Genomic DNA, 17,481 nt, shown 5'->3' with positions numbered 1-17,481 from the left:
CCCCCCCCCTCCCGTAGGGAGAGGGTATGTATATAAAATTATTCCATCAGCTTATTCCTACGAAAATATAGTTTTGCCGTAATAACACCATTACTTTTTGCGCCTGAAAGTTTGGCATAAGCAAGTTGTCAAAATCGCTCAAAAAGACGTAAAATTGACAATTTTTGAACGCTGTAAACATCACTAAAAAAATTATTATTCGATAAAAAAATTACAGTATGTTTCCTTTATGGAAGCTGAAGAAATTCCCATTTCGACATATTCAACTTTTAAAAAAAAATGTGTGTATAGGACTTAATTGAGAAAAAACATGTTTTTGGGCATTTTCCAAAAATTGTAAATTAAGCAAAAAATTTTTTTTGTTATTATTAACTAGCAAAAACTGTACATCAAAAAAATTTGCCATAATTTTCAAAGCAATAGGTACATTTTTTGTAATTTTCAAAAATTTGAATTTTTAAATCAAAAAAGGGAACAGAAGATATTAACCGATTTCCAAGTTCTTTTTACTTTTTTCAGATGCCAAACTAAAAATATTTTTCGCTCAGCTCAAACGATTCGACTCATTTGATCATTTTCACTCCGCCCTAATGTTCAACCCAAAAATATAAATTTTCAATAAATAAATTAAAGTCCATACAATCACTTGGATTTTTAACAAAACAGTTAAATTTTTAGTTGAAAAAATTTAATTGAAAAAAGAAACGAAGTTTCAACCAAAAGTTGAATTTTCAACCTAAAATGATGAATTTATAACAAAAAATGTAATAATTGATATTTCAAACAAAAAATATTTTAATTTAAAATAAAAAAGTTTTTTTTTCACCCCAAAAAAATGTATTTTCAACAAAAATTGAATCCTCAACTAAAACAGATTAATTTTCACATAAAAAAGATGGCTTTTCAACGAAATCTATAAATATTGAACCGAATAGTAAAATTTTCACCAAATTGTTGCATTTTTGAGCCAATAATACGAAGTGTATAGAAAACATTGACTTTTCAACAAAAAAGATCATTTTCAAGCGAGACAGATTTATTTTTAACCAAAATTTTAACAAAGCCAGATGAAATTTCTACAAAAAGAGAGGAATTTGCAAACCTAAAGATAAATTTTTAACAAAATAGTTTAATTTTCAAACAAAAAATTTTTTTTGTCCAGTAAGGACACAATTTTAAATCAAAACAGTTGAATTTCCGACAAAATAATTAAATTTGCAACTAAAAAAGATTAATTATATTATCAAAAACTGAATAGTAGACTTTTCAACCATAAAGAATGAACTTTCAACACAAATTAGTTAAAGTTTCTTTTTGGATTCTAACTGGAAATTTTATCTAAAAATAATGTTAATTTTACATTGCACAGTTATTGATTTCGGATTAAATTTTTCGGATTTTTAAATTCGCATGACACTTAATTTTAAAAGTTAAAAAATTGTAGGACAACATTTTTTCAAATTTGTGATACCATTTTTTCATTCACTTTTTATTTCTGAAGTGTGTTCGAGACCTGTAAGTGGAGCATTTATTCTTTTAATTTGCCTTGCCCAACCTTGAAAAACGACCCTAAAATGTATACAAAAGAAACGAATGTCATGCACGTTTTTCTTGTTGAACCACCATTTACTGCTGTGTAAACTCAATATTCCCATTATTCGCCATTATTTTCAACAAGGGAATAATAACTAAGTTTCTCACTTGCATTAAATGCAACAAAGACGTGCAAATTAATTTTCATTCGTGGCAAACTAGAGATCATTTTCAGAGATAAAAAGTTATTAACTTAAAAATTTAATTCCTTTTAGAAAATGAATTGAAAGTGAGTAGAGAAAATTCTAATTAGGATAAGTGCTGGACTCTTATTTCCTGAGATTAAAAATATAAACGATTTAGGAACACAGAAAAAAGGTAACTCAATTTTTGTTCTTGGTAAGCAATAAAGGTTAGCAAGTAAAGACTTCTAAAAACGGGCTGATGATTACATTTTATTCCTGTGAATCCATTACTGATTAAATTTTAAAATATGAAGTTTAAAAAAATTTTGAAACATCAAGTTTTAAAAATTTGTAAAATATTACATACTAATTAGTAATTTAATTAAAAAATTTAAATATTTTAAACCAAAAGCTCGTGAAAATTAAAAATATTCATAATAAACTTTTGAAAATTGGTCAAATTCATTATAAAGGAGTTGCAACTGTATTTCTAATTCAAAGCGTTCCTCATTGAATAAATTACATTTTGAATAGAAGAATTTTGAAATTGAATAGTTAAAGATTAAAATATCGAAAGTAAGATCATTTCAAAACATTAACAATTTATTATTTATAGACTAGAATTTTTAAAATTGGATAATTTCAAATTCAAAGGAATTAAAATTGTATTTATAATTAAAAGTATTCAAAATTCAAATAATTTTACATTAAAAACTTACAAATTTAAAAAATTTCTAATTATTTTATAAATCGTTGGAATTGATTTATTCTAAACAAATGATTAAAAAAAGGATGTTTGAATAGAAAAAATTAAAAAGTAACCGTTCGTGAAATTTTCCAATGAAATATTTTTCGATTTAAAATTATTTATTTTTTAAATCTTCCATAAAAAATTGCATTATTTCCAAATATTATATTGGGACTTAAAAAAAACAAGATTGCTGCATATGATTCCAGTGTTTGTAGTTTTTCAATTTTCAAATAAAAAGTAATTCAATTTTTAATACGTTTGTAAAATTTTATCATTCTTAAGCCTTGAATTTGAGAAATTATTGTCTTAAGTTTTTATTTTTTTTTTGTATTTATTTTTGAGCTAATTTTTACAATTTTGTTCTTAATACCAGAAAAAAAAAACTTGTTAGTGCTATTATCAACGCTTTCCCCCTAATATTCATTTTTTGACAGAAAAAACAGAAGATAAACTTTACATCGATTTCCGAGGAAAGATTCGCTGCAACAAAAAATAACTTTACAGGATAAACTTTAACCAAATATCGTTTAAACTTTCTTTTGTTTTTCCATGACAACACATGTGTTTTGAAAAACGCGAAGTTGTCTGAATAAAACCTAATCCCTCTAAAAAATTTCCTGCAACAAATTTTATCATTACTTTATTCTGTGTTTCAAGAAAAATGACAAAAATGAATGTACAGATTTTTCTTTAAAAAATGTAATCAATTTGGTAAAATATTTGTAAATATGAAAAATTTGACCTTGAAAAGGGAGCAGAAATTAGTAGACACATATTCTAAAGAGCGAGAGATATGGCCCTTTAGTGTTGGAAAGGCGATAGGACACCCCCCCCCCCAGTTTTTTGGACACAACTATAGGAATTTTTGAAGTTTTTTGTAACGAAAAATTTTAAAATGCATTTTTAGTATTGCTTGAAAAATATTCATTAATTTTTTAAACAAAAATGTTAATATCCAAACTTCTATTAACCTGCGCCAAAAATCCTTTTGGGACTTTTAATTGAAGTGCAAAAGGAACCCCTAGACGCAGTATCAAAATAGTGGATGACCTTTTCGGAAGTATAACCGTAAATAGAAAAACAATGAAACAATTTGTTCGATCGTTTCTAGCACGTTTCTAGTAATCACAATCGTATAAGTTGACCAATCATACCCCAATTGTTTGTCACTTATTTGTGTGCGTGTATATATTGGAAGCCACGTGACTCTACACAGGCGCGCCTAATTACACATACAAATGTTTGTTTCTTATAAAATGCGTACGAGCCGCATAGATTTTCTACAGTTTATTAGAGTTCTCAAGGTCACGGTCGCCTTCGCGCAATTTTTCAATTGAAACCGATCCTTGCAATAAGAGAATTCATATCAATAACATGAGCGTAGCCAATTTTTGAATTATACTTTATAATTAAAATATGTTATATTATATAAATTCTAATCATTTTTGTATAGAACAAAACCATTTTTATATCGACTCCCTAAAAATAAAAGGCTTTAAAAAAATACACGCACGTTTCATAAACCGCGATGCTGGAGTCTATCAACTCCCGGTTAGATCAGGCGGTAACGCTCCGAGTTTGTAACCGGAAAAGCCAGACCCGATTCCTGCTGCTATCATTTTCTCAATTTCTACTTTAACATTCATATTTTGGTTTTTATTATTTTCATAAAAAATAGCAATTGTATAGTAAGAATAAATTAACGACTCAGCTACAAATAAATAGTAAAATAAAATGATATACAAGTACAAGATATAAATGTAAAAGACATTTATAGTATTATTAAAAAATTCTTTTTTTGCAATAAGAGTAATGATTGATGTTTTTAATTCAAAAAATATCAGAATTTTTTAATTATTTCGCGGCACTCACTTATTTTCGGAATATTCACTTCAAAAGTGGTAAAGGTCGAATAAAAAGAATGTTTTCATAAAAAAATGGTTTGAATTAATATTTTAGTCTTATTTAAAAATAGTCAGTTGCAATCAAAAAAATCTGCCCGCATCGCAGGTACACTCTCGTCGCGCGCCGCGCGCGCGTCTAGCAAGTTTGAGCGCACCTATGGCGCGCGACGTTTGCATCTCGCGCTTCGCGCTCGGACATAATTACAACTCGCGCTTCGCGCTCGGATATTTATTCCTTGCATTTGTAATACTAGAATAAAACTTTATCAAAAGATCTTTTTTAGATGGCAGTATTTTTATACGTCTTGATATTCTGAATTGTCTACTTAATTAAGTATGGCCAAGCTTAAATTTCTCAAAGCTCTGTAGGCTCAATGTAGGTTTCAATGTAGTTTTTCACAAATAAAACAAAAAGTACGTGTCCTATCGAGAAGTGATTCTTAACGAAATTGTAGATCTTTTTTGGGACAACAATTTTGGTTAATTCATCTTTTTTTGTACCTACATAGTGTGACCACAAATTGGAATTTTTTACTTTTCATTATTTTTTGTGCAATCAAAATTTGAATGTTCGATTTTCCAAGAAAATCTAAAAATTTGTTATGATAATCTTGTAGGGCTTTCGAAAAGAAATGTTTTTCTTCTCTTGAATATTTTTTATATTGTGCGTTTTTTGACTTAAAATTTGGATTTTCGGTTTATTAAAAAAATTTTGAAAATGCTATAACTCTGAGAATTTTCTTTTTATCAAAAAAAGCCATGCGAAAATTGTTTGTCCTTTTTAATACTATAAATATCCTTACATAGAATTTTCAAATTCAGAAAAAAGTGGTTTCAAAAATGTTCAAAATGCGCTCATTTTTTGAATTTTTATCAAAAATGGCTGGTTAACGAACTCGTCCTTTCTTTTAGGACCTAAAAAAAGTGTGCCAAAGATGGATTTGATTCCTTCATTTTTTCGAGAGTTATCGTGTTTAAGGGTGGACGGACAGACAGACAGACGCCATCGAAAGAACTTGATTTTCGGATTCAGGGGATCTCGAAACGCGGAGATCCGTTGAATAACAGTAGTGTCAAATTTCGGACAATTCTAATACTTTCTCTATCATAAATGATGAGAATGTAAAAATCGAATGAAATAAATTGGCAAGAAATGCCGGCAACTTGAATCGAGCCCGGACTTGCCGATTACAAAATGGGAACGCTACCGCCTGATACGAGTTTGGAAGAAGAGCTGTTCAAATTTCTAAACATTGTAGGCTGTGCCGGTTTTTCTCATCGGAAATTAGCATTTTTAAACAAAAGTCACTAAAATTCCCAATTTTCAAAAATCTCAGGTTATGTTAGCTTTTTAAAACAATGACATGTATTTTTAATAAAAAATTACTATATTTCAAAGATGGTTTATAAAAAATATACATATTTTTCAGTTTTGTTTACGTTTTTTAACAAAAACTGACATTTTTATAGCCAAATCATTAGACTTGAAAGGTTAATAGTTTTAAACAAATTTTTAGTTACGTTAGAATTTTACATCAAAAGCTATTTTGAAAGTAAAATAATCATAGGTCGAACAAGATTAAAAATTTCTCAACATTTCAGGTTGTATTTACGCCATTTTAAACAAAAATTATTCGATTTCGAAGAAGATTCAAAATTCAGAACAATTTTCTGTTATGTTATGTTTTTCGGCTAAAATGATTGGTATTTTTAATAAAAAATGGTTACATTTAAATCAGATTTTTTAATAATTTTAGGTATTGTTGGTGTTTTACATTAAAAGTTGTTATGTTCAAGTAAAATATTAATTTGAATAGTATTTGTAAAAAGGATTTAGAAAATTTGCGAACAATTTAAGGTTATTTTAACGTTTTCTTATGGAAATCGGTCATTTAAAACAAAATTCATTTAATTTTAAAGAAGATTCACACTTCGAAACATTTTTTTTGATGCTATGTTAGTGTTATTCGTCGAAAGTTGGTATTTTTAATTCAAAAATTCATAAGATTTATTCGCGTCTACAGATTATTATTCTCAGAGTGAAAAATATTGTTCTTGCTTTTTTTCTCTTATTTTATAGAATATAGATAATATATACGAAATGAAATACAAAAGTTCTGTACTAAGATGCGTGATTTTAAAGAATAAACTTTCAGAAACTTAACTTTTGAACATTTGAACGCCCACTTTCAATTTCAATATGTTAAATTTGGGATGTTTTCGATTTGGCATTTTTAAACAGTGGGGAAGTTGCATAAATTTAGATATATATTTTTAAAATTCTGCACCCAATTATAAAAATGATAGTACATTTAAAGGTTTGTTTGCTTACTTTATTTCTGAGACTGATTATTTAAAAAAAAAGTATATCTAGAAACATTCTCACAGCAATAAGAAATGTTTTAACTTTTTAAAAAAATACTTTTTTCCAGTATTTACATTCAGTTTCAAGTGCTCTTTTCTTTATGCAAAAAGAAAGAAATATTTAAATACATGTCAATATCCCATTCTAAACTGAAATCACGCAATCTAATTATCTATTATCATATTTTTTAATTTGAAATTGTAATCGTTTTAGTTTGCAATCTTTTGGCTCTTCCATTGAATAATTGCATTTTATCAGTACAATTTGGAAATTTTAGTTTAATAATTGTCAGTATCATACGTTTTCATTTTTACATTGTTCAAATATATAAGGTTTATAATTACAAATTTTGGGAATGAAAACTTTTAATTTCTAACGTTAAAAATGTAAACTAATGCTTTCGAGTAGTAAATTTACTTTAAACATTTAAATATGAAACTGTTTTTATTCAAAAATTTTTATCGAATGAAAATTGGGTAAAATTTCTTTCAAAAATCATCCATGTTTCTAAATTTAGAAATTTAAAAAACAGCCTAAGATCCTCCTTAATGGTAACAAATTATCGATAAAAAAATGAATAGTAAACTAAAGAAAAGACATCAATCAAAGTATAATCTACATTACTCTTTAAATGAGGGGAAACTTGAGAGTTTTTATGTAAACTTTAAAGTTATTCTGACCCATGCCTTCAATTGTTTTTCTTTTCCACCTTGATAAGAAACTAAAAACTTAGAGATGCAAGGAACTTTTTTCCGCATGATAATGAACGAAGTGAAAAAGCGATTCTAGAATCGATATTTTATAAAGAAATTAATTATCTTCTACCTTTATTGGGTTTCCTTCATGCAGTTCGCCTAAGGATGGCCTTTTAGCTCTCCTACTCAGTCTGAAACAACGTTTTACTTACTTTAAAAATTAGACAAACCTTTATTTAGTAGAATTAATTTTCAAAATTTGGGTCAGAAATACAAAATAAGATAACGTCAATTGAGGCTATTATGGTATAATTTGCAGTAAAGATGGGGCAGCATTTATGCTCTATGAAGTGGAATTTTACTTTTTTTTTATTAAGTTTTTCTCTATACCTTATTGACAAAATAGCCCCTATTGACGGTACTGCAAGCGTCAGTAGAAATTGTAGTTATGGGATTAAATTATTCAGAAATTATCAAAAAGTTATATTTTGCAGCATGTTGAAGGTACTTTCTCTTCCCCTTCTTATTAACTCTAAGCTGTTCATTTTTCACCAACCTGTAATGATCCAATCGGGGAACCACGTCCCACAATCCATTTACATTTAATGTCATGGTGTTTCTTTTATTTTGATAATCAATATCTTCGCTGTCTCCAGCAGCTTTATTTAGAAAACGTCCATCCATCCCACCAATTCTGAAACAAAAATTGAAATTAAAGGTTAAACATTTATTAAAAAATCAATGGCATTTTGCGCAAATCTATCAAAATTAATTTGTTTTGAGTCATTTAATTTAGGCTGTGAAGGATTTCATATTCTCCATGGGAAAAATATCAGACTAGTATTTTCTGTTTTTCATCAAGATTTTTTTTCATGAGCTTAGGGTTCTTTGAATACTTAGCTTAGTCATGAAAATATTAAAGAAAATTATCTTTAAAAAGTCATATCTTCAGTTATCCTGCGAGTTTCGTCCTCGCTAAGCTATTCCTTTCGCATAGAAAAACTGATTTTTTATAATATAAAATCAGCTTTTGAAAATATAATTTTTTTAAACATTTTTAGTTTTATGTCTTGAAGAAGCTGAAATCATATATATTTACAAAATACACAGTTAAAAAATTCAAAAATATCTAATATTCTAGATTTTAAGTTCAAAAAAATTGATGAAATTATGATTTTTGCTGCTCTACTTTGATTAATTTTACTTCTTATTTTACTCAGTAATAGTATAATGGTAAACACAAACGAGAAAAGCAACAAAGAAACTAAAAAGATAATCCTAGAAAAGAAATCAAATTAATTTAAGCAGAAAAGCAAAAATCATAATTTCATCAATTTTTTTATTAAAAATCTAAATTCTCTAACTGGACATTCTGTAAATTAATAATGTTAGAAACGTTAAACGTTAAACTCTTTTGCTACAAGTTTCTAAACTTTTAGCTACAATGTATGAGAAAATTTTGTAAATGTGACTGAAGATTACGAAATCTGTAATTGATTAAATTTTCTATTTCAAAGTTTCAGAATTTTTTAATTTTTGTAGTTTAATTAACATTTAATTTCAGAAAATTTCGATTATATTACATATATATATATATATTCGTATATTATATAATTTGAAAATTTTCTGTTAGGAATTTTGTTATTCGGTAATATCATAAATTGTCGAAAATTTTTCAGTCGTCTCCTTATTTTTGTGTGCTAATTTTAATTTTCGGGGTTTTCTAGTTGGGTAATAATATTTTCAGTATTTCTCAACATTTGTGATTTTTATTTTTTGGCAACATTTTGTCATACCATATAATGTTAGCGTCTTTAAATATATAAAACTATAAATGTTTAAAAAAAGAATTAATAGTTTGAAAATTTGAATTTATATTATAAAAAAGGGACGGCTGAAAAATCCTGAAATATAAAATTCCCGACACTGCAAAATTCTCGTATAATAAAATTCTCGATTAATGAAATTTCCGAATTATAAAATCCTCGAATTGGCAAATTTCCGAATAATAAAATTCCTGAATTGTAAAATTTTCGAATAACAAAATTTCTAAATTATAACATTTCCGAAGGACAACATTCCCAAATTGGAAATTTCCCATATAGTAAAATTCCTGAGCATTTTATAATATTAGCGAATTTGAAAAGTCTCTACAGAAAATTGCCTAATTATATAACATCAGTACTGGGAAATTCCCGAATATAAAAAATAAAATTTTTATAAATAAATAACATTTTAATTGTGATAATTGAATCAATTTTATAAATAAAACACTTAATTGTTTGAATTCGGGAGTTTTATAGTTTGGATATTTTATAACTTGGTAGTTTTCTATCGGGAATAAAAGTTATTCGTGAATTTTCATATTCGATAATGTTATAAAATGTTGGGGAATTTTGTTTTTCAAAAATTTTTTAATGCATTAGTTTTATCGTGCGGAAATTTTATCATTGAGGAATTTTATTTTCGGGATTTTTTAGTCTTCTTATAAAAAAATAAATTTCTCCCTTTGAAGTGATAGTTTAGTGAAGATAAAATTCACAAGATATTTCCCTCACGTTACTGTAAATCTAAAAAAAAAACAGGTAAAAATAGCTTTTTGCGAAAATTGAATTTTTATCTTTTCCAAAAAACGTAAGCCATTTAGGCAATTATCGAAAATGTTGAAGTTTCTTTACGAGATTTAAAAGAATGTAAATTGCACTGCAAGCTGCGCGAAGAAAAGAAAATGATCAATTTGTTTCTGACTAAAGATTTTATAAATCAACTTTTCGTTCATATTTTCATAATTTATCTGAATATTCAAAAAGCCCTAAGTTAATGAAAAAATATTTGTTGAAGAACAAAAAATACGGAATCAAAATTGGAAAATATGTTATACTAACTTTTTAGTTCTGCTACTGAATTTATTTATGATCCTGAAGTCACACATTTTCGGAGATCGATTCAAAAAAAGTTTTATTTTTAGTAACTTGTATTCTATTTGTTATACTACAAAAACTGGAATTAAACTTTTATAATATATTTGTTAAAATTCTTGAAAGTCTTAGAAATAAAGCAGAGTTTGTTGGTCGAATTTTCACGATTGCACTGAACTTGGAAAGAATAGGAACACTGAATCAATCACATTGCACTGTCAACAATCAGTGATTTTTTTTTCTGGTAATCAAATCTAATCTAAAGATTGTTTCTCAATCCCAAACTGTATCATTGATCCCAAGAGTGAACTGGTTAAAACCGATTCGCTTTGAACCGGTTGAAGACTATGAGTAAAGAAGCACGGTTGGCTTGGGCTGATTCAGCTGAGCGAAATCGAAGGCCTTTTTGCTTCTCCTTCTTTTCATTATTTGGATTGGAGATGGGAGAAAAAAAATGAAAAAAATAGTTCTTCTGCAAAATTCTTTAGGCAGGTGCTGCTTTTCATTTATCGTTTTTGCTATGGCTAATATATTTAATTTACTTGGAGAAAAAAAGTTTTCTTAATCAATCCTGGCTTCTTTCCAAATTTTTTAAGTAAGTAAACAATCTTCAAATTTAGGTATTTGTTTAAAGATCGTTTAAAAAAATTGGCAAGGAGCGATATCAAAAAACAATTTCATTGCAGAAAACATTAGCAAAATTAACATTTTTTGTAAGTTTGCAATTTTTTGACTCTTTTTTTTTTAATTTATCAGATTTTTATGATTTTAATCATTATTCCACTGAAATTTATCCACTTCTGAAAAATAAAAAACTGCTACATGAGAATTTTAATTATTTTATTCTATAGTATAATATTCAAAGGTGATTTTATAATTGTCGACATTAAAAGTTTACGTTTCAAAAATTTTAAATTATAAAAGGTTTATAATCAAATATTTTGCAATTGAAAATGTTTGATCTATAAAGTTGAAGATTCGAACTAATTCTTCCAAGTAGAACATTAATTTTAAACATTTAAATTTTTACTTCAGTAAATTCGAAAATTTTCATGATTTCAATTTAAAAACCGTTTTATTCTAAATCTTTGTCTTATAACTGGATATAAACATTTTAAAAATAAATTATACTAAACAAAAATGTTAAATATTAAATTAAGTTTTTGTTTAAAAAATAATAAATAATAATTAATTTTGAATTGTAACTGTTTAAAATTTAAGCAAAATATATATTGAACGATTTTGAATTGAAACCGTTCCAAATCAAACAGTTTTAGATTAGGTAAATATAAAAAAAGGACAATGTTTCGAATGGAATGACAGGACATCAAACTGGTATCCTTTCTAAATAAATCTTTTAAAATTGAATAATTTGAGAATGGAAAGTTTGAATCAGAAACTCTCGAAATTGAAAAATCCCTGCAAAAATTTTGAAAATTGGACACGGTGATTAGAGAGGAGTTAAAATTGCATAATTTCTAATTCAACACTTTTAAAATTAAAAAATTTTATTTTGGATTGAAGAATTTCAAAAATGAGCGATATTAAAGTTTCTGAATAAAAATAGAATACTTTAGATTAAAATTTTGAAAATGGGAATATTAATGATTTTAAGGAATTAGAATTGTATCATTTCCAATTAAGCGTTCAAAATTGAATAATTTGAAAGGGAACTCGTTTGAGTTTAAATAATAATTTTCAATACGATTAATATTTGACAATTTGAAAATTTTTAAAGCTAAACTGAACAACTTCAGAAACAAAGCTTCTGAAATTCTAGATTTTTCAAATTGCCATTACATAAAAAATATAATTTAGCGTTAAAATTAATTAAGCTTTATCGAAGATCAAAAAACAAATATACCTTCATTTTTACCGTCAAAACGGAAATTTAAACAAATATAAACTTTTAAAATTATATTTCTCGAAACATTTTCAGAATAAAAAGTTATTTTGAATGGAAAACATTGAAAATGAAAAATAATATACTGCGGAACTTTGAAAATTAACCGAATTCGGTCGTCCATGAAAATATAGTATTCAACATGAAAATTCAGAACTCTAAAATTTTAAATCCCTTTAGAATTAAAAAAAGTATTTAATTACTGAAGAATCAAATTCAGATGGCTTAACTTTTATCGATTTTTATTTTTTTTTTAAATATAATTTTTAACTTTTTAATTTCAAGTCGTTTACTTCTCAACTGTTTATTTATCATTCTTATTCATTTTTGAAATTTTCCAATCAATTATTTTTCAATTTAAAAAGATTTTTTTTCTACAAATAAAAACGGACAATTTTAAAATGTTGCATTGGAAATTAAAAAAAGAATACAAATGGAAATTTCTATATGTGATTTAAATACCAGAAATAAATAAACAGTATTTGAAATAAACAATTATTCCAAACCATTTAATTGCAAAACCTTAAAACTGAAAATTTTCCAACTATCGAGTCTTTTAATTTGATGTTCTACGATTTCGAAGAATTAAAAAAAAAATATTGTAATTTAAAATTAAAACAAAATAATTTAGAATATTTTAATCTACAATTATTTAATTCAAAACGAATCGAAACTGAAGCCAAACAATTTGGAATTTTCAAATGCAAAATTAATAAATTACAAATTAATTACAATTGAAGCTAAACAATTTAGAATATTTAAAACTAAAATTATTCAATTTGGAATTGAACACCAAGCGGAAATATAAATGCTTTAATGTTGACAAAGCGAATGCATGATTTTGAAGATGACTATCATTAATAATTTTTAAAACCATAAAAAACAATTTTTTTAGAGATCTAATTTTTGGCACGATAACTAACCAGAAGAAGTAAGCTTTATATTATGGTAGATTCATTCTCTTTCATATTTTTAGAAATAATTAAATTTGTATAAGTAATCGCCAATGAGTTTGATCAATGTTTTGATTGATCGCTTAACGTGTAATTCAAGAGTCACATTGTTTACGATTAGTCAGCAATCAGCAATTTAAAATGTGAAATACCTGAGAAGAGGAAAATAAGATAGTAATACATATATAGATATATTTATCAGAAATTGGATTTCGTTTAAAGATATTTTTATCGAACAAATAATAATCAAAAATTATTTTCAAAGTGGAATTCTCATGAACCAGTCAAAACTTTTAAACCTTATTTGGGAATTTCAATTCGCATGGCGAATAAATTATTTCAATAATCTAACGATAGTAGAAAAAAAATATTGCCAGGATTTGAAAACGACTCTTAACCGCAAAAAATCGAAAAATGGCTTTTTATATAATTATAATCGTAAAAAAGATACACCTGATTATTGAAATAATTTCTTCAAATTGTTAATAACTTAAAAAATATTTAATTCATCATTTTTGAAAATTATCGTTAACTGCAAAGATTTGGGACTTGTGATTTGAAAGATAGCCGTAACTGCATTTATTACAAGTCGCCAAATGCAAAGTTATAATTGAAAGTCTGTATTTTTATAATTATTAACGGTCAAAAATGTAATATCTAAAAATATTGTTTTTAAATCTTTTCATTTGTTTAACGTCGAGAAAGTTAGTTGGAAATCTTCAAAGGAAATTAATGAATGAAATTGTATTAATTATCAACAAAGGTATTCCTGATCTAATTACCTCTTTTAAGTGAATATCATAATTTATTTCAGTTACAAAATTTATTCATTATTTAATATTTAAATTTATTGCAAGCATAACATTTTTTACACGTATGAAATTAAATAAAAGTTATAACATTCTTATCTATATTTTCGGTTTGCAAAAAAACTTTCAAGTGCTAATTTATTGAAATTTATAACATTAATATCTACTTAGCTGCTTTAAAGAACAGTGTATACAAAATATAAAAAACTATTGATATTAATAATAATAAAAATAACTCTTCTACAATATATGTTACAACAATAAAATAATTTGCAAATCTATGTTTTGAAAATTCAAGATTTTTAAATTGTAACTCGTTGAATTTGTAAAAATTTAAATTGACAATCTTCGGAATTAAAGATTTGTTAATTAAAATTTTACAATTAGAAATTATTAAAGTGTTATGTTCTATATCTAATAATTTTTCAATTTTGATGATTAACATTTAAAATTTCATCAATTTGAAAGATTAAAAATTAAAAACTCTTGACGTTTGATCTGTAGAATCATCGCAATTTAAGAATTTTTATCTTTACTGCAAACCTTTAAAATGCAAGAATTTTAATTCTATATCCCTAAAATTATAGAGTTTTTAATTTTTTAAATTGACAATTTAAAAATGATGCAAGTATAAAGTTTTACAATTTAAAATGCTGTCATTTTAATGGTTTAAATTTCAAATTTTATCAATTTGGACGATTAACAATTGAAAACTCTTTACTTTTGATTTTAAAAATCGTTACAATTAAAGAATTTTTATTAATATATCTTTAAAGATTAAAGAGTTTTCAATTGCAAATCAAAATATAATTCTTGCGTAATAATTCTTATTATTTCATATTATTTTGACATGGATAGCCTTCTATCAAATTACGGCATCCCAATCAAACTAAATTTTCAATATTTAATTAAGATTTTTAAATATTTTTTTTTGTAGAAATAAAAAGATCATGTGCAAATTAGTCAAGAAAATGTTTTCGACTTCCTTGATTTTGTAGCTTTCACAGAATTTTCAGTAATTTCTACAAATATACTGATATTTCCTGTAAAAAATATTTATTTATGTGAATAAAGTTTGAATAATGGATGATATAGGTAATATTTCTGAATCATTCCTTGTGTAGACGAGTACCCTCTAAAGAGAAAGATTTCAGTTGTTCTTCCCTTAAATTCAAGAGTTGGAAGTGTCCATTAGGATATATTTGGTCTTGAGGACTTGGTAAACAAACCCATATTTTGCTTGGCGGAAGTATGTTTGCTATCAGTTCGACTTTTATATAAAATCTATGTTCAATATTTCTGTTAGAGTTATTAAACCTTATAAATTCCCTTTCATAAAATAAATAAAGAAACTTTTAATAAATTTCAGTACTACGAAACTTGTGACTCGAATAAAAAAGAACTTTAACATTACTTCCAAACCTTACAGGGATTGCCAAAAAAACCCGTACTTTGTTTCGCAGGTTTCTTTTTCTTTGACAATTCCGCTTTTTATATAAGATTCGTATTATGGATAAATTCCTTGTAAATTCCTTGTAAATTCCTTTTCAAAGAGCTTTTCTCGTAGCGCGAAAAAAGTTATTATTCATTATTCAAATCCAAGCCTTCCTTCAAGTGTCAAATATATTTGTTTGTAATTTTTAATTATATATCTGAATAGTTTCAAGTTTTTTTAACTTGAAGACATTTGTGAGAAAATATAATTCAGTTTAAGAATTCAAGCTAATATTTTCTATATTATTTATTATTTTTATAAGCCGACCTTTTGTTTTCTACAGAACCTTGTGCTGGATCAACCAACAATTTTCAATATTGAAAATGATAAACGTTACAATCAATTGATTGAAATGATTAAATTTTAACCAAAAATAAGTGCATTTTTATACAAATAATTTTATTTTTATTTATAACATTAGAATTTTCAAAAAGAATTTTTTTTCAATCAAACAACTGTATTTACAACGAAGTAGTTAATTTTTTTCCAAATTGTTGCATTTTTAACCTAAAAAGATGAATTTTCAACCAAACGTTCGAAATTTTAATCAAAAAAGATACAGAAAACAATAGAATCTTTTACAAACGGAATGCAAGAATTTTGAAATAAAATAAAACAAAACCTCAAATTTATTATCCTTGACAGCCATTTTAAAATAATTTTAGAGAAATTCCCTGGCTTTTACAAGATTGTTAATACATTTTTTTAGCTGGAAAAGGCGTGAGATGTGACACAACTTTTCCCTTCCCTTTTTTAACTCGAAAAACTAGAATTTCAAGTAAAAAAAATTAGTATAAACATTTATAATTTAGGGAGTTTCTACACCTGCCGAAAAAATTAATTTAATTATTTACATTTAAATGTTAATTATAGCAGTTTGTTATTTTAACTATCCTAATATTTCAAATTAATCAAATGTTAAACATTAAAATTAATCAACAATTAGTGAAATTCATTAAAATAATTAAAATATGTTAATATGTAGGCTATCCAATGGTCCCGAAGTTTCGGGATTATGAAAAAATTGTTGACTAATCATCCCGAATTTCGGAACGAAAATAAAAATAAAAATGTTTTCTAACAAGTTTATAAAAGTGAGTATAAAGTGATTTTAATTCGATGGAAAAGAAAAGCGTTAAAAAAAATCAGATATTAAAGAAAATTTTGTTTGATTATTTTTGTATTTTTTTACAAAAGTACAAACTTTTGCTGGTCCTCTCCGACTGATATTTTATTTTTAGACTAGAAAGAACTTTTTTTAAACAGTTGCCACATTAAGTGCAATTGAAAACTGTAACTTTGAAATTTTAATTTTTTAAAAATAAGAATAATTTTAACTAATTTTAATGTTAATTATATTAGATTTTAATTTGTAGTATTCTAATGTTTAAAATTAATTAACAATTAGTGAAATTCATTAAAATAATTCAAATCTATTAACATTTTGGCGATGTCTAATCGTCCTAAAGATTTAGGATTATGCAAAAATATTTGAGTAATCCCGAATATCGGAACATTGAGACACATCTTAAAATCGATGGGTTCTACAAAGAATAGGCTATCTTTCTGTTACCGTTAAGGATTAGGCTTACTTTATTTTTTATGAAATTTATTAAACACGTAGGAGTGTTACAATTAATAAAGGTCTTTTAAAATTTCCTGGTTTTGAAAGTTATACCCAGGTGGAAATACACCACCGGCCCAGTAATGGCCCAGTACATCCTGCCGGAGATCCTGTACTGGCTGGCTGTACTGGGACAGTGCTGTGCCAGTACTGGCTTGTAATTCTTGGCGGTGCTGGCGTGCCATGACTGGCGCAGTACTGACTGCCAGTACTGGGGCAGTACTGACAAACCGCTGGCGTACGAAAATTAACCCCCAAGCGGAGGTGTGAAAACCGTGCCGAAAGCTGAATGGCACCTGGGTGAGGTGTCTAGAACGGTGACTCTGGGATACCGGGCGACCTCTCA

The 17,481-nt window shown here is 26.2% G+C and overlaps 1 protein-coding gene across 3 annotated transcripts in view; it reads right to left on the bottom strand.

The window, feature by feature from the left end:
* LOC117174652 (bumetanide-sensitive sodium-(potassium)-chloride cotransporter) overlaps positions 1-17,481 on the bottom strand; it is a 107,877-nt gene that overhangs the window by 44,204 nt on the left and 46,192 nt on the right. For all 3 annotated transcript variants that reach the window (XM_033363935.1, XM_033363933.1, XM_033363934.1), the window contains exons 2-3: positions 7,990-8,127; positions 7,564-7,624 (exon numbers count right to left, since the gene is read on the bottom strand). In XM_033363935.1, the coding sequence (XP_033219826.1) occupies positions 7,564-7,624; positions 7,990-8,117 (189 nt within the window). In that variant the 5' untranslated portion in view covers positions 8,118-8,127. The remainder of the gene's footprint in view (positions 1-7,563; positions 7,625-7,989; positions 8,128-17,481) is intronic.

This window comes from Belonocnema kinseyi, chromosome 6 (genome assembly GCF_010883055.1).
Source record: "Belonocnema kinseyi isolate 2016_QV_RU_SX_M_011 chromosome 6, B_treatae_v1, whole genome shotgun sequence".
NCBI lineage: Eukaryota > Metazoa > Arthropoda > Insecta > Hymenoptera > Cynipidae > Belonocnema > Belonocnema kinseyi.
The sequence above is the reverse complement of the archived record's forward strand: the minus strand, read 5'-3'. Positions and strand labels throughout refer to the sequence as shown.